The sequence below is a fragment of the Wickerhamomyces ciferrii genome, contig 00013, assembly GCF_000313485.1.
Source record: "Wickerhamomyces ciferrii WGS project CAIF00000000 data, strain NRRL Y-1031 F-60-10, contig 00013, whole genome shotgun sequence".
NCBI lineage: Eukaryota > Fungi > Ascomycota > Saccharomycetes > Phaffomycetales > Wickerhamomycetaceae > Hansenula > Hansenula ciferrii.
The window spans coordinates 81,217-99,585 of record NW_011887727.1 but is presented as its reverse complement, the minus strand read 5'-3'; the positions used below and the strand labels follow the sequence as shown (position 1 = coordinate 99,585).

General features: G+C 29.0%; 7 protein-coding genes across 7 annotated transcripts; 6 read left to right on the top strand and 1 right to left on the bottom strand.

Annotated features, from left to right (window-relative positions):
- Window positions 1-2,792: 2,792 nt before the first annotated feature.
- BN7_741 (uncharacterized protein) lies at window positions 2,793-3,965 on the top strand (the record flags this gene model as incomplete). Its single annotated transcript, XM_011278616.1, has 1 exon — window positions 2,793-3,965. The coding sequence occupies one exon, from the start codon at window positions 2,793-2,795 to the stop codon at window positions 3,963-3,965; it is 1,173 nt and encodes a 390-aa protein (XP_011276918.1).
- A 955-nt stretch (window positions 3,966-4,920) lies between these two features.
- Window positions 4,921-6,099, top strand: BN7_740 (uncharacterized protein; the record flags this gene model as incomplete). The annotated part of the gene is made up of 1 exon (XM_011278615.1): window positions 4,921-6,099. The coding sequence occupies one exon, from the start codon at window positions 4,921-4,923 to the stop codon at window positions 6,097-6,099; it is 1,179 nt and encodes a 392-aa protein (XP_011276917.1).
- A 515-nt stretch (window positions 6,100-6,614) lies between these two features.
- Window positions 6,615-9,200, top strand: MRD1 (RNA-binding ribosome biosynthesis protein MRD1; the record flags this gene model as incomplete). The annotated part of the gene is made up of 1 exon (XM_011278614.1): window positions 6,615-9,200. The coding sequence occupies one exon, from the start codon at window positions 6,615-6,617 to the stop codon at window positions 9,198-9,200; it is 2,586 nt and encodes an 861-aa protein (XP_011276916.1).
- Window positions 9,201-10,409: 1,209 nt separating this feature from the next.
- On the top strand, window positions 10,410-11,882 carry BN7_738 (Auxin transporter protein 1; the record flags this gene model as incomplete). Its single annotated transcript, XM_011278613.1, has 1 exon — window positions 10,410-11,882. One exon carries the CDS (start codon window positions 10,410-10,412, stop codon window positions 11,880-11,882), a length of 1,473 nt encoding a protein of 490 aa, XP_011276915.1.
- Window positions 11,883-11,986: 104 nt separating this feature from the next.
- BN7_737 (RTA1 domain-containing protein) lies at window positions 11,987-13,024 on the bottom strand (the record flags this gene model as incomplete). Its single annotated transcript, XM_011278612.1, has 1 exon — window positions 11,987-13,024. One exon carries the CDS (start codon window positions 13,022-13,024, stop codon window positions 11,987-11,989), a length of 1,038 nt encoding a protein of 345 aa, XP_011276914.1.
- A 532-nt stretch (window positions 13,025-13,556) lies between these two features.
- BN7_736 (Zn(II)2Cys6 transcription factor domain-containing protein) lies at window positions 13,557-14,339 on the top strand (the record flags this gene model as incomplete). Its single annotated transcript, XM_011278611.1, has 1 exon — window positions 13,557-14,339. The coding sequence occupies one exon, from the start codon at window positions 13,557-13,559 to the stop codon at window positions 14,337-14,339; it is 783 nt and encodes a 260-aa protein (XP_011276913.1).
- A 1,902-nt stretch (window positions 14,340-16,241) lies between these two features.
- Window positions 16,242-17,711, top strand: BN7_735 (Alcohol O-acetyltransferase 1; the record flags this gene model as incomplete). Its single annotated transcript, XM_011278610.1, has 1 exon — window positions 16,242-17,711. One exon carries the CDS (start codon window positions 16,242-16,244, stop codon window positions 17,709-17,711), a length of 1,470 nt encoding a protein of 489 aa, XP_011276912.1.
- Between the last annotated feature and the right edge of the window lie 658 nt (window positions 17,712-18,369).

The window sequence follows — 18,369 nt, the reverse complement described above, 5'->3', positions numbered from 1 at the left end:
GCGCAATTGGTGCTTGTGGTGCTTTTCAAAACAGTGACACTCAATAATTTATAAATCCACATAGGGTTATAGTATGGAAAGTCATTATAATATATATATATATATATGATTGAAAGGTTTTAATGTTTGTTATGGTTTCATACAGCTTAACCTTGATATTGTGAATATTCATGTTTTCTAAATTGATAAGACATTTGTAGAAGTAGTCAATATTAAAGTACTAGGTCCATATCAATCTTCTAAAATAAACATGTACTTCATCAATACCATGTGATATACATAAAACTATATAACTATATATATTAGATATATATAAAATTAATATTGACTTAACCACAGCGCTTAGCTATTATAATGTTCATTGATATTATATGACGTCAAAATATTTGGTTTTGTGTAAATTTTAATTTATTAACAAATTCAAACTTTTCAACTATATATAAGTTAATTTCTGAATGTTGGATCTATTTTATATACTTAATTTTATAATATATTTATTTAACGCTTTTTGGAAGTTTAATACAGTGAAACCGAACTTTTTTTCAATTTTTTTTTGTTATAACAAAGGTGATGTTATGATATAACATATGAAACCTATGATAATCAGGATTTATCATCTAACCCATTTGAGCTCATTGACGATAATATTAACTTTAAGTTGTTAGATGCTATACATGAGCTTCAAAAGTATTGTTATACTTGATATTTCAAATATATGTTTAACATATTTATAGGTTTTTGTTTGTTAAATGATATTTTACAACTAGAATTTTATACAATATGTTTTTATGTTTTTCAAAATTCATTCTTATAAATTGTTGTAGATCTAGTTTCTCTTATATAGCTGACCGCCATGGCTTTAAACAATTATAATTAGGAGAATAATTTGTCTTATTATAGTACAGCTTATATATTGGGCGGCTAAGGGTTCGGATATAAGCGGCAATAATTAATTCATAGACAATTTTGGTTTTGTGTATAGTTTTTTTAAATTTTAGTTCAATATAATATTCCAATTTTCAAAATAAAAAAAAAAAGGATTTGAATGATTCTGAATCAAATTGTTAAGATCACTTCATTAATCTGAACAACAATCACTAAAGAATATCCGGGACTCTAATGATTTTTAAATAGCAACTATTACACTACTGTGGCCTTCATCTAACTTTTATACTTTTATGAAGATATTGACTTTGAGAATTGAATATCTTTGTGTGTTTAAGCTTTGAGAGATACTTCTACACTTGTTATATTCTCATTAAGATCATATATATGTATATATATATATTCAAATCAAATGGTTTGATTCATCAGTATCTAAGATGATCAATGTTCTAATATACATATGATTTAACAATTGTTAACATGTTTTTTAGTTAGTAGTCCCCACTCTCTATACTAGTCAGTACAGCAAATTAACTACTGAAGAGCATTAATAGCTATATAGTATATTTTTATTTGAAGTTCACCGTTAATTAGTCGATGGAATCATGTACCGTTATTTATATATAGTGCTTAATGCATATTTCCGATTACAGAATTTCATATTTCCGAAATCCAATTCTAATTTTATTTAATTAATACGCTTTAAACTAAGAAAATGAGCTATATAAAATCTTTAAAATGATATTTAAAGCATTCAGTTTATTACTAAAAGTGTTTCAAGTCGAAAATCAAGAACAAAAAAAATTGAATAAATTTGTTCTTCACATTTTAGTGTTAAAATAAAAATTTGGTACATTGCCAAAAAAGAATTTATAATAATTAAACTTTAAAATTAATAAATTGACTGTTTTAAAGCCTATACTATAATGAGAAGCTTCAATTATATATATATAGCTCTATTTTACAGAATAATAAGTTAACTTTCATGTATAAGTTCAAAATTAAATTAAATTGTATATAAAGATTACATAATCAGATCATTAATAATAGTACGTAGTATCGACACCATGATATTAGCTATGAATTGTAATCTAGACGTTATAGATTGACGTTAAAGACTAAGAAATTCTAACTCATCTATTGTAGGTAAACAAGTTATCTATAAGATCAGTATAGTGATTTAATTGAATCTATTTTTAGCTTCAAAAGTACCAATCATTAATCTGCAACAACTGATCTTACATTTTGCACGAATCAACATAACGAATAACGAATAACGTACCTGAGAATCAAACAACTTGCATAGATGAATTGCTAGATGACTATATTCTATGGATCAAGAATACTAAAACAGCAATTTCAAAAACCATCCATCGTATACTTTGTGTCATAAAGATTATAATTATGCATCCGCAATCTATAGATAATAAAAAAAGTCGCGAACTATATCAACTATATATCAACGCTATATCCATATCGGGTCATAAAACACATAGAATCATAGAAAGTCATAATAATTATATGAAGACATGGGTTTGGTTTCCTAATGTGCCTTTATATCAAAGTTTTGGACTCTGATAAGAGGAGCTTCTTATCTTACAGGTATTATACACTTAGTTTCTATAATGATTTGGTACAGTGGTACAGTACTCCCCAACATAGTACATAGATAACAATCATTTGACTCTGGTGTACTTTGGTATCTAATCAAACATTATAATCACCTTCAGATCAAAATTTCACTTTATTGCTTTATTGTTACTTTTTATTCACTATTTCATTATAAAAATAGTACAAGATCCTGATTGATTCATGGAGAATAACTTGTTCTTTTTGTAAGTATCAATCATTATTTCTTTAATTATATGATCTAATAATTAATATTTAACTTTTAACACTTATTCAAAATGGCTGTTGCAGTGAAACAAAAAGCTTTTTCTCAAGATGTCATTAATGACAATCAAAACTATAAAGTTCCAGAATCAATCTATGATAAATCATTATTCCCTATTTTAAAAGAATTAAAAGCTGAAGGTATTACTGATCCAAAATCTATTAAATTCGATCCATCAAAACATATTGCTTATTCTGATGGAGATTTTCAAAAAACTAAAAGATATACTTTAGAAGAATTAGGCTTAAAAGATCATCATCAAGAACCAATTAGTGAAATTGGTGTTAGTGAACCATTCCCATTATTTACATTAGAAGCTATTACAATTATGAGATATGAATTATTCCAAAAAGATTTAATTTTAAAATGTGCAAGAGCTTCAAATCAATCAAATTCTAACGAAGAATTGAACTTCTCAGTTGGTGATTTTACAAAAGATTTGGCTCCATTCACTAATCAAGCTTGGACAAATCCTAGAACTATGGAAATTTTAAGTAAAATGGCTGGTACTGAAGTTTTACCATTATTCCCTTCATTAACAGCAGCAACAAACTTAAGTTTAAGATCAGAATCATCAGCTAAAGTTAGTCAAAGACCTGAAGATTTTGATAATCCAGATGAAATTCCAGGTGTTGTTACATGGCATTTCGATTCTCCTCAATTTGTTTGTGTCTTGATGTTGAGTGACACTACAAAGATGATTGGTGGTGAAACTTCTTTAGTTAAAGGTGATGGTAAAGTTGCAAAAGTTGCAAATCCAAAACAAGGTTGGGCTAATGTTTTACAAGGTAGAGTTGTTAAACATATTGCACCAAAACCAGCTGGTGAATGGACTGAAAGAATTACTCAAGTTACCGGGTTAAGACCTGTTGATCCATTACTTGATGGTGCTATTCTTTCAACAATTAAACCAAGTGCTTATTCCAATTCACGTTATAATGAATTTTATAAAGATTGGATGAATTTAAGATTAGATGTTTTAATTAAAAGAGCTCAATATTTAAAAGATGATATTAATACATCAATTGATAAAGGTGAAAAATTTGATCAAATTAATGCTATTAATTTCATGAAAAAGAAATTAGTTGAATATATTGAACATTCATGGCAAGAATTTGAAGTTGTTGATGATGGTATTGTTGAAAAACCAGCTTCTTATAATGTTAAACAAAGTATGTGGTTTTAAGTACAATTTATCCTGGTGATGAATTAGAATTTTTTACTTATGTGGTTATGACATATACTACTCTTATTGAAGATGAGTATGAACTGGTTTTTGTATACAATTTAATTAATTTTATGACTTGTGATGGAAAGAATTGAGACGTAGCTTGTAGTTTGTATACTTTTGTATATGGGATATACCTTTGGATATATCTACAGCATAACGTTCTCAAATTCTTTATGAATTGTCTTCTGCATTCAGTAGACTGCTAAGTCTAAGGAAATGGGAAAATGGACTTATATTTATAACAAATATGTAATGCATGGATCTCTTCTGCATCTATATTGTTAGTACACAAGTCACAGCATTATACATACGTGTGTGTAACAATGCGAGTTCAATTAAATTCACTAGCTGGTATGTCAGATTTTTTTGAAATTCAATCAATACCCAATTAAGAACCATAGGAATCATGATATAAAATTAGAAAATACTCTTTACAAACATCAGTATTAACCTGCTCAAATAGGGCTGTTCTGAGGGTTTTCTTTGCTCTTAATCACGCGGGTTTGCCAAATGAAGCTTGACACAAACCCTGCATAGTTTATCTTTTACTTTACTTATCTTTCTTATCATTTATCATGATTCATTATCATCCCCAGAGATTTAATAGGAAAGTAGGTGAATGAATTCAAGCTGTCAAAGAGAAATATGAAGATTGTACATTTTGTAAGAGTGTTTACTCAGCTGATTGATTATAATTTGTCATATACGCTTCTTAATTAAGATCTAAGATCCCCTTATCAAAATAAAGTTATATCATAAGGTGATAAGAAGGATAATAAACGTCAACATGACTCATTGTAATCACAAAGGTGACAGTTCTTTATTTATATAAAATTGATAAATTATGTACAAAATTATATTGGTGTTCTGTGGTTTGATGTTCAAAATAATTTATACAAGTTAGAAAACCATGCCTGCTGCTGTTGTTGAATCTTCATTAACTCCTGATGTTCTTAATGATCATCATAACTTTGATATATCAGAAGATACTTATGATGCTCAATTTGCTCCTTTAATTAGAGACCTATACAAATTTGGAATCACTGATCCTTCTTCAGTTAGATTTGACCCAAATAGACATATTTTGTTTACTGATGATTATTTTGAAAAAACAAAAAGGTATACATTAGAAGAATTACAAATTGATAATTCTCGTCAAGAACCAATTTCTAATATTGGTGTTAGTGAACCATTCCCATTATTTACAGATGAAGCTGTTGCAATTTTAAGATGGGAAGTTTTACAAAAAGATGTAATTACTAAATATGGTAGAATTAGATCCTTATCAAAGTCAAAAGATAGTAAGGGACAAAGTTTTGTTGTTGGTGAATATAGTGAATATGCTAAATTTACTTATGAAGCTTGGTCACATCCTAAAATTTTGGAGATTATCAGTAAGATGGCTGGTGTTGAGCTAATTCAAATGTTTAATCATGTTCATGCTAATACAAATATTAGTATTAGAACACCAGGAATGAAATTACTCGATGAGGATATTGCAGCTACTCAAGATGAAGATAAAGTCATTGGAATCACACCATGGCATTTTGATTCACCACAATTTGTTTGTGTACTGATGTTAAGTGATACTTCCAAAATGATAGGCGGTGAAACTTCTTTAGTTAAAGGTGATGGTGAAATTGCAAGAGTGGAAGGCCCTAAACAAGGTTGGGCTAATGTGTTACAAGGTAGAATCATTAAACATATAGCACCAAGACCCGCAGGTGAATATAGTGAAAGAATTACTCAAGTATCAAGTTTCAGACCGGTTGATCCTCTTCTTGATAATTGTGTGATGACTACAGTTAAGCCAGGTCAATATGTTGCATCTCGTTATAATGAATATTATAAAGATTGGATGAATTATAGATTAGAAGTCTTATCTAAAAGGATTGATATCTTGAAAAAAAATATTACTGCTTCAATTGATAAAGGTGAATCGTTTGATCAGATTAGTACAATTAATTTCATGCAAAATAAAATTGTCAATTATGCTGAACATACATGGCAAGAATTTGAAGTTGTTGATGATGGAGTCGTTGATAAACCTTCATCATATAATGCTAAGCCTAGTATTTGGTTTAAATAGAGTCATAGGAATGATCATTGAGTGATTATTCCAGCAGTTATTTTTTCTTTACTTACTACACATATATATAAATTTTGTTTAAGAAATAATACTTATGAATTACATGAATTTCATAAATTATTTGAAATGTTGAATAGTGAATAGTGATAGCGATTCGTTCTAGTATACTTGATCTGTACTAGAAGCAACCTTTTATATATCCGAAGCTTATGGGTTCTAATTAATTTTCAAGAAGTTGTAATTGAAGATATAAACTAACAATAAGATAGAAGTATCAATATTCTATGTTATTACAATTTGTGAAGTAATAAAGTGATAACCGTAGTACTTCGTCCCGAAACAGCAATTTCCGGCTCATCGCCCTCGGAGTTTCCTAATTCAGCAGATACCTGGCCATAACGAAAATTTATAGTAAAGAAAAAAAAATTTAACATAGATAAAATAAATCTATAGTGCATTAAAATCAAATTATTAGAACTAAAAACATCGAGACAAATTGATATTCTTATTTCATAATGTCACGTTTGATTGTTAAAGGACTACCTAAATATCTTGATGAAGAAAAATTAAGAGACCATTTTGCTAAAAAAGGTGATATAACGGATGTTAAATTAAGAAAGAATAGAGCTGGTGAATCAAGAAGATTTGCATTTATTGGGTTTAAAAGACAAGAAGATGCTGAAGAAGCTGTTAGATATTTTAATGGTTCATTTATTGATACTGCCAAAATAGAAGTTTCTATTGCTAAAAGTTTTGTTGATCCAAGTGTACCAAAATCATTTAAAGAAAAAAGAAGAGAAGCATTTGATAGAATTAAACAAAGAGAAAGAGAAGAACAAGAAAGAGAAGAAGCAGCTAAAGAACAAGAAAGAAGAAAGAGACAAAAAATTGATAAAAAATCTAAAATTGATCAAGATATTGAAAATGATCCAAAATTAAAAGAATTTATTGAATCTATGAAACCTTCAACTCAAGCTAAATCTTGGTCAAATGATGTTGTTGTTAATGAAGGTGGTGCACCATCAAATTCTTTATTAGATAAAGTGTTAGCAATGAAAGGTGATGGATCAAATGATGATAATAATAATAAATTTGAAAATAAATTTGCAGATGAAATTTTCAAAGTTCAAGAAAATGAAAGTGATGATGAATATGATGCATTTGGTAAAACAAAACAAGATCAAGAAGAACAAGAAGATGATGAACCAATGATGGATCTTGATGATTTTGGTAAAGATGAAGGCGAAATTGAAGATAAAGAAAATCAAGAAGAAGATATATCAGATATGGAATGGTTAAAGAGAAGAAGAGTACGTATTAAAGAAAATGGTGAAGTTGTTGATAAACCAAAAACCAATTCAATTGAACCACAAAATGATGATCAAAAGGAAGAAGAAGTAGAACAAAAGAACTCAGAAAAAGCTGCTGAAAAATCATCATCCAAAGAACCTGAAGAATTAAAACCATCAGAAGAAGAAACAATAATTAATAAAATTAGAACCACAGGACGTCTTTTCCTTAGAAATTTATTATATTCATCTAAAGAAGAAGAATTTAGGGAATTATTTTCTAAATATGGTGAATTAGAAGAAGTTCATATTGCAATTGATACAAGAACAGGACAATCTAAAGGTTTTGCATATATTCAATTTGTTAATCCAGATGATGCAGTTCAAGCATATATTGAACAAGATAAACAAATTTTTCAAGGTCGTTTATTACATATTTTACCAGGTGATTCTAAAAAAAATCATAGATTAGATGAATTTGATTTAAAAAATTTACCATTAAAAAAACAACGTGAATTGAAGAAAAAAAATGATGCATCAAAACATACATTTAGTTGGAATTCATTATATATGAATAATGATGCTGTATTAAATTCTATTGCATCAAGTATGGGATTACAAAAACGTGATTTGATTGATCCTGAAAGTTCAAATTCTGCAGTTAAACAAGCATTAGCTGAAGCTCATGTTATTGGAGATGTTCGTAAATTTTTTGAAAATAAAGGTATTGATTTAACAAAATTTCAAGATAAAGAACGTGATGATTCAATAATTTTAATTAAAAATTTCCCATTTGGTACAACAGAAGCTGAATTATTAGAATTATTTACACCATTTGGACCTGTTAAAAGAATTATAATGCCTCCATCTGGTACTATTGCTATAATACAATTTAGAGATTTACCAAGTGGTAGATCTGCTTTTACAAAATTATGTTATAGAAGATTTAAAAAGGGTATTTTATATTTAGAAAAAGGTCCAAAAGATTTATTTACAAGAGAACCTGAATCAGATGAAATTGCTAATAATTCAGAGACACCTAAGGAAGATGTTAAAGAAGTTAAAGATAATGCTAGAGATATTATGGAAGATGAACAAGTTCAAGAAGATGAAGATATATTTGAAGGTCCAACAGTTTCAATTTTTGTTAAAAATTTAAATTTCAATACAACTTCAAGTCAATTAACTTCAGTTTTCGAAAAATTAACAGGATTTGTTGTTGCAACTATTAAAACTAAACCAGATCCAAGAGATAGTTCCAAAACACAAAGTATGGGGTTTGGATTTGTTGAATTTAAAACAAAAGAACAAGCTAATATTGCTATATCAACTTTAGATAATACAGTATTAGATGGACATAAATTACAATTAAAATTATCACATCGTCAAAATGTTGTTAAGAAAACATCAACTAATAAAGCAGTTTCATCCAAGATTATTGTTAAGAATTTACCATTTGAAGCAAGTAGAAAAGATGTATTTGAATTATTTAATTCATTTGGTCAATTAAAATCAGTTAGAGTTCCAAAGAAATTTGATAAATCAGCTAGAGGTTTTGCATTTGTTGAATTTTTAATTCCAAAAGAAGCACAAAGTGCAATGGATCAATTACAAGGTGTTCATTTATTAGGTAGAAGATTAGTTATGCAATATGCTGAACAAGGTTCAGATGATGTTGAAGCAGAAATTGAAAAAATGACCAAGAAAGTTAAGAAACAAGTTGCAACTCAACAATTAGGAGCTTTGAGATTGAATGGTAAGAGAAAATTAGATCTTGAAGATGATGATGAAGAAGGTGTTGATAATATATAGGTAGATTGAATTGAGTATAGTAGTATATAATGCATTGAAATATAAACAATATAATAATTAAACCGTTAAACTAAATAAAAGTAAAAGAAAAGAGAGTATTTTCTTAGCTTTTTAGCCAAACGTCTAAAGCTTATTATTTTATTCTTTTATACTCAGAAATCATAAAGCTTATATTATATATACCCGCGAATATCCTTAATCAAATACCAATTATAAACAACAAAATACTGATAAGCTCACAGGTTGAATACCATTTTCTTAAATAGTCTATAGATCCGTAAACCCTTCTCTTCATCAAGCCACAAAAATTATCATCAGCTCATCACTTCATTATACAATCTCAGCTGCTATGTGGCGACGTAAGTGTTTTGCACTAGCCGAACAGTTGGCAACTGGCTGCAAGGGGCGCCACACTGGATTGCTTTTGTTCTGTCTGCCTAGCGAGGCTAGAACTTAGAAACCCAGCGCTCCTGCCTAGATCATCTCCCCAGTGTTTGTCAATTCTGCCTAGCTCTTGCCTAGCCTCTGCCTAGCCCCAATTAATTTTCTGCCCCAGACAATTAGCAACAAAGAAAAAATTAAATTTAAAATTTTCAAAATATGCGATGAGCAAATGCCAGTGAAAGGCTAAAGTAAATTTAAGCAAAAGCCCAGTGAAAGCCCAGCTTGAAAGGGCCCAGCAATCTCGAGACTTTAATGTAATTCTTTTGCATACAATGTTGTACCGAGATTTCAATTCTATTGATTCTGTTGATCTCTGGGAACAACTGGTTTGGTTATAGACTTGTTGATCAGCTTCTTTGTCTACAGTGAGAACACGGTGCACCTCCACACTTTGTTTCGCCATTATCAGCCACAACAATATAAGCAGTACAACTTACAACATTGGACATTGGCCAATTCTCCAAAAGAAGAAATAAATCAGTGTTGCACAGAAGAAGTTTAAAGCATATTTATTACTTTTAGTACGGTGAATTACGTGCATTGAATTTTTAAGAGCTGCTAAAATTGTGGCTAGAGCATTTTATCAGATATACGTTAATTATTAAACAAAGATTCTCGGTTTCTCATTTTTGCATCATCGTTTCATTTTATTTAAATACTCATGGATATCTCTAACATTTAATGAGATGTTATAAAACAATTGAATTCTGAAATTGAAATAAACCATTTTTTCCATATATACAGTGGTTGTAATATTTGTTCATCATGCCGTCAACTAATACAAGTCTTGACAAGCAATACATTGACCCTGAAAAACAAGAACAATCACCAGAACTCCTTCATTATACAGATCAATCATCAGATTCAGAATCAAATCCAGATGCTTATTTATTAAAAGAAATTGAACATGAAAAAGATTCTCAAATTAAATATAGATCATGTTCATGGCAAAAAACTGCTGGGTTATTATTCTCTGAATATATTTGTTTAGCCATTATGTCATTCCCATGGTCATATTCTATATTGGGACTTGTACCCGGGTTAATTATTACAGTTTTCATTTCTTTAACTGTTGCTTATACAGGTTGTATTATTGGTGATTATTGTTCAAGATATCCCCATATTCAATCAATTTGTGATATTGGTCAACATTTATTTTGGGGTAAAAAATGGGCATGGTATGCAACAGCTGCATGTTTTATCTTGAATAATACTTTAATTCAAGCATTACATGTTTTGATTGGTGCAAAATATTTAAACACAGTATCACATCATGGTGCTTGTACTGTGGTATTTGCAGTTGTTTCAGCAATAATTTGTTGTATTTTTTCATTACCAAGAACTTTTTCTCATATGTCATTTGTTGGTATATTTGCAGCTGCTACTATGTTTGTTGCAGTTATATTATCTATTGTATTTGCTGCAATTCAAGATCATCCTGAAGGTTTCGATGGTACTCCTGTTCATTGGAATTTATGGCCTGAAAAGGGTACAACTTATGTTAGTGGTATGTCTGCAATGTTGAATATTGTTTATACATTTGTTGGACAAATTTGTTATCCTTCATTTATTTCAGAAATGAAGAATCCAAAAGATTTCAAAAAGGCAATTTATGTTGTTACGATTTGTGAAGTTTTGGTATTTGCATTAGCTGGTTCTATTGTTTATGTTTATGCAGGTAATCATTATATGGTTGCACCTGCATTTGGTGTTTTAACTGGGAAATATAAAATTGCAGCATTTACATTTGCAATCCCAACAATTGTTTTCTTAGGTTCACTTTATTCAAATGTTTCATCTCAATTTATCTTTTTAAAAGTTTTCCAAAATTCAAAACATAAATCTCAACATACAGTTAAAGGATGGGGATTTTGGATTGCATTAAATGTTTTCTTTTGGATTGTGGCATTCATTATTGCAGAAGTTATTCCATTTTTTTCAGATTTATTATCATTAATGTCTTCACTTTTTGATTGTTGGTTTGGTTTTGTATTTTGGGGTGTTGCTTTTATAAGATTAAGACAAGATAAATATAAAGGTCAATTCAGTAATACAAGAGAATTTTGGAATGTTTTGAAAACTGGTGAAAAAATTGAATATATAATTTGTATTATATTGATTTTAATGGGGATTTATATCTTGGGTCCAGGTACTTATGCATCTGTTGATAGTATTGTTTTAAGTTATCAAAGTGGTGCTTATGGGAGTGTTTTCACTTGTGCAAGTAATGGATTGTGATTTTTGATTTAAAGTTTTTTTAATATATATAGATGTTTTTACATTATTTATACTTATAATTTTACATTGATTAATAAACTAATACAAAAGCGCTAGTAGAAATTCTATTGATTCAATTCATCCAATTCCTTTACAGAAGTATCTTCAGTAACTAAAGAATCTTGATCTTGCCATGTTATAGGAATAGCTTTTAAGAAATAACTTGAAATATCTTGACTAACGAATAAAATCCCATTTAATAACATCATTAATGAATCAAAGATATAAATACACCATTCATTTGATGAAATATAACCACCTCTTTCTTCTTTGAATTCCACAATTCTGAAAACTGATCTAATTAGTACAAAAATTGAACAAATGAATAAACTCAACAAGATTGTTCTCCAAGTTTGCAATTTATTTGGAAACCTTTTCAAATTCCCATTGAGGACTGTTGAATTATATGATGTTAATTGTAAATTTCTAGATAATCTTATGAAATAAGTGACTTCAACAACGACAAAGAATCCAAAGAATAAAATTTGAACACCTAATCCACCAAGGATAATATTCTGACCTAATTGATAATTTGATGGTACTGTTTCCACAGTAGCTAACATACCACCACCACCAGCTTGTAATAACAATGAAAAAACATCACCAGCAACACAAATCTTTGTAATATATTTTGGATATAATAATAAGTATTTTTCATTCTTCAAGACATATGTAACTAATCTACCAAATGTCATATATAAAGTTGCAGAAAATAATGGTGGAGCAATTAACATCAATAAAGTTTGAATGATGTATAAGTTTCTACTTTCAATATTGTTATGACTTGCAGCTCTAGCAATATGAGCAACAAATTCACAAGCAAGACCAATGAAGAAAGGTAAAAGGATATAAATTATACTTGTACCACCATATTTGAATTTTGATTTTGCTTGTCTTTCAATTTGATTTGTTGAATTGGAACGTTCCTCAAGTTTACGTCCATAACCTAAAGGTCTTTTCTTAAAGATTGTTATGAATGAATATAATGTTGAACCAAATTGTAAAAAGAATAATAAACCAAACAATACTGTGAATATAATACCACCTGGAATTGAAGGATTATAGTAATAGAACTTGAAATTTTCAAACCCGTTTTCAGCCATATTGGTAGTGTCTAATATGTATATATAGTTTTTAAACTATTGATAACCAAGTTTCCTTAGATGTGTTTAATCATGTAGAGTGATCATTGTTATGTATTATGTATGATCTGGGATATCAAGTAGTTTATATATAAAACAGATTACAATTATCCACGGAACTGACCAACGCTGGTCCACGGACCACACTAGTAATTTTTGCTTAATCCCGCCCTGAAAGATGGTTATTTATGTTATTACTGCCTATAACTGGGCTTGTCCACGGAACATGTTATGGCTAATCCACGGACCACTACAGTAAACAGTGCCACATTCAGTACATTATTTATACTTAGATCAAAAGGGTCCTGTGAGAGTTAGATTATTACATTCTATCGGCCAGATTATTTATGATTTTAATACTTGGAAGTTAATTTTGACAGAAGATCAATCAAAAGTATATATAAACATGGATTCGTCAGATTCTTTCATTCAATTGATTACATATGTATAAACGTGTACTAGCTGTTGACTATTCTAGTGAATTGTGTCAATTATGTCAAGATATCAGAGACAGAAACAAAGTACATCATCATCAACAACATCTCCAACGATGAGTGACACTGGTAATGAATCTTATCCAACTATAAGAAGACGTCGTATTTCCAAAGCATGTAATTATTGTCGACAAAGGAAAATTAAATGTAATGGATCATCACCATGTTTGAATTGTAAAAATCATCATATTGAATGTGCTTATTCTAAAACTAGTAATATACGTAAAAAGAAGAAAACAACAACAAAGAAAGTAACTTTACAAGAATTAGGGAAAAGAGTTAATAAAATGGAACAACAATTCGATTTATTAAGTGATAAAGTTTCAATGATTTTAGAATTATTATCCAAAAATGGTATTAAACAACATTCACATAATCATAATGAAGAATCAGAAACTAAAAAAGTTGAACAAGCTACAGCTTCAGAATTAGTTAGTTCAGATGAAGAATATGAAGAAGATGAAGAATTAGAACAAGATGATGAACATCTTTTATCTCCATTATCAGAATATAGTCAAACTACAAATTCAGAATCAATATCATCAAATGAACAACCTGAAGAACCTATAATTAAAAATGAAGAACTTGGTTCAACAATGTTTCAATCAGATTTACTTTCAAATGTTAACAATTATTCATTAGATCAAATGTCTACTCAAATTCCTGGGTTTACTGAAGAACAAACACAGATTGATTTGATTGGAATATTGAATTATGGATTAAATGGGTTGAATGGGTTTAAAGATCAACTTAATTATCTTTATGATTCAAATCAATTATAATGAATGATATACAGTTATAATATATATGCCGTACTTACATGTCGACTCCTTCCAAAATTAGTACCAGCTCTTGTAATATAGTACAGTCTACTAGGGTTCTTTATGTATATACTCAGTTATACATGATTGTGTATATTTATACGCATTCAACATGCATCGTTATTACACTTTTATCAACTGGGAAACTGATTAATATTGTCGGCCGATTAATGCGCACTATGGAAAATGTTCTTTTCAAGATCTTTGAAAAGAGTGAGTCGAACGTTGGTACATTAAAAATTCAAGTATCAAGCTTAAACTATAGAAGATTAAGTTGTTATTGGGAATATAAAGAGATTCAATTTTTCACCATATACAAATTTCGCGTATATCATATTCGTGGCCCGTGGGATGTGGGATGGTGCATTTCTTCAAATGCGCAGCTGAAAATTGAGTCAGACTCACTAGAAGTCAGCCCAACTAGACAGATATGTATTAACCACGTTCCCTGAATACTGATACACTAGATGATAGACTGTAATCTATAAATAACACATATATCATAACTTTGTTTTTATAATGGTGATGTACTATAAATAAACATTATCGATCTCGATATCTCGATTCGCGGGCTAAACTTGAAAATTATATATGGCGCTTACATAATTATGATTTTGAATCAATATTCGCGGTGCACTCTAATTTTCCTCCATTTGCACTTTGGTTCCAGAGCGGTTAAAGTAAAATATTGAAATATTGATGTGAATCTAAAACTAATATCAGGAAATGGAGAGTAATTTATTAAATAGCATGAATTTGTATCGAAAGAACTTAAACGCTTCTAAAGGTATCAAATATGAGTTTGAACATGGTATTATGACTAAGCACTCATACAATGCTTAGTCATGTTGAAGCTATAAATTTAGCCGCAGAGAAATTCAACACCCCCTTCAGGGCCATAAACCATTAAAACATCTTTCCTAGTTTGGATCACTACTTGAACATATATTGTATATTGTTATATTGTTATCGGATGTTAAAATGTATCAGGTATGGTTACTATTTACTTTCACAATACCATGGTGATGACACACTGCTGTTTGCTGGATCTTGGTGCTTTAGCTCAACTCATGTGATCTTTATAGTACAGAACTTTGGTCAATCATAAGATTGGAGGTTTGTTTGATGGTAATTGGTAATATGGTATATGATATATTATTAAGGAACAGTGAAATTGTACTCATTGGATGATTAAATGCTAGTAATACTGGATCAATCTTGGTTATATTCGGCTATTTCGAATATATCCATATTCGTATTGATGCTCACTAAATTGTGTCAAAAATCACGTTGAATGAATACATATCAGACAGGATAATTGTTATTATTATATTGAATTATGTAATGATATGTTTATTTAATTGATGAAGGTAAGTACTAAACAAAAATTAAAGTAATATGCTTTAACTCCAGATCAGGAACCAATGAACGAGTGAATAATAATTAATCGATGGGCAATGCACAATCATACGATCCACACATGCGTCATACATGGATCTCATCAACAACAATTAATTTAATCCTGGTTAGTATAAGTTAAATACTACTCAATCAATTCAAAAGTCTTAAATGTCCGTTTAAACTTTCAACGTCGGTACTAATGCACCTCAAATAAAATTAAAGATTTACGTCAAATTTTTTCACCTTATAACTTATAAGCTAGAAACGATCATAACAAAAAATTTAGTACCACATTTACTTAACTGAAAGGAATTTTACTACATTCGCTTCACATACGGCTTCGTTCATGATCGTATAAACATAATGTTTTGTTGGTTAGATCTATATAAACTGGGTCATTTCCTTAGATCATAATATCACATCAATCAGATAATACCAGATCTCAAACATACCCACATTAAGATGTCCACCATGTCCACCACCATATCATCAAATATCATAGATCAAGATCAATTGCAAGATCAAATCAATAATGGTCATGCTAGAAGAATGGGTGACATGGAAAATTATTTTGGTTTATTACAACGTCAAAAGTTATTCAAAACATTTGCAGTTTTAGTAAAATTTAATCAAAAAATTAATTATAACGATATCTTAAAAAAATCACTAAGAGATTTGTTCTTAAAATATCCAATCTTGGCTTGTTCAATATTAGATACTGATTATTCAGATCTTACCAAACCAAATCCAATTCATGATTACATTTATACATTACCAAAAATTCAATTAAATGATATATTATATGAATTACCTCAACATATTAAAGATTCTAAAGATGATAATGAAACATTATTAAGTAAAATTAATGATATTGCATTACCATATGCTCAGGGGAACACTTTATGGAAATTGGCAATCTTAGATGATTATACAATGGTTTATTTATCAAATCATTGTCTTTCGGATGGTATAACTGGTAAAAATGTTATACAAGATTTATCAAATTTATTTGAGCAATATTTGAAAGAACCAATTGTATCAAGTGGTTTGAATAAAGATATTATAAATTACGCATTAGACAAACATCAAATGAATAAATTACCAGTTCCTTTAGATTCATTAGTTTCTTATAAACCTCCAATTTCATATTTTTTTGAATTTGGTTATAATTTAATGGTTTTCAAATTCTTAAGTTTTAAAAAAAATGTCGTTCAAAGAGATGATAAACATATTTATAAAATTTTAAATATCCCTGCAAATCATGTATCAAATATTAAAAAACAATTATTAAATCATCATCAATCTGGTGCAAGTGATGAAAAATTAACAATAACTCCATTCATTGAAACCTCATGGTTAAATGCTCAATATAAAGCAGGATTATTTAAAGACACATGGTTTGGTTTAAGTGATGTTACAATCCCATGTGATGCTAGAAAATATTTACCATCAGATATTGATAATGATGAATTTAAATTTGGTTCAAATGTTGGTGCTTCACATAAATTTTTCCATCCAGTTAAAAAATTCAATTTAGAAAATTTAAAATATCATAATGAATATTCAAAATATCTTTTTAAAACTAAAAGATATTTATATGATCTGGGTATGATGTCATTGAATCAAATTCAACAATTTAAAAATTTGGATCAATTAATTATAGATTCTTATATTGGTCAACCTAGAGGAAATACATTGATTTCCAATATTGGAATTATTAATGATTCTAATAATGGTGAACTTAAAGTGGAAAATTGTTATTTTGCACAACATTCTCGTAATGTTTTCAATTTTTATTTATGTGTTTCTTCTTGTAAAAATGGTGGTATTAATATACTTATAACAATGGTGGAAAATACAACTTCAAAAGAAAATTTTGAAGAAATTGTGGAAAAATTCCATGAAAATTTATTAAATTCTGATAAACTTTAATCAGCTGTATATATATAGACATAGATCATTAGCTACATTATTTTTATTGCACCAATTCATTAAATCATATTCATTTTAAATATACATATAGAAGTACTGAATACACCCATCAGGGCCTCTAACCATTAAAATATTTCCTAAATTGGATAGTTATATTTTGATTTTATATTGTTAGATTGTTATCAGTCGTTAAAATGTATCAGGTATCAGGTATCATTATTATTCGCTTTAATAATACCATGGAACACTGTTTCTTGATGGAGATTGGTACTTCAATTCAACTGTGATCTTTATAGTACAGAACTTCGGTCAATCATAAGATGGGAGGTTTGTTTGATGGTAATTGGTAATATGGTATATGGTAATTAAGGCACAGTGAAATTGTACTCATTGGATGGTTAGATGCTAGTGATACTGGTTCACTCTTGTTTGTACTCGGCTATTTCGAAATGTCCATCTTGGTGCTTTGGACTCTCAAATTGTGTCAAGAATCATGTTGAATGAATACATATCAAAAATGTCATTGTGTTAAATGCTGTATGCTTATTGAATTGTTAAAGGTTGTATGGTATGGTATCAATGAATTGATATCACAGTATGTCTTGGATATATTACAACGATTGCAACTGCTGATAAACATTGGGAAGAATTATATATT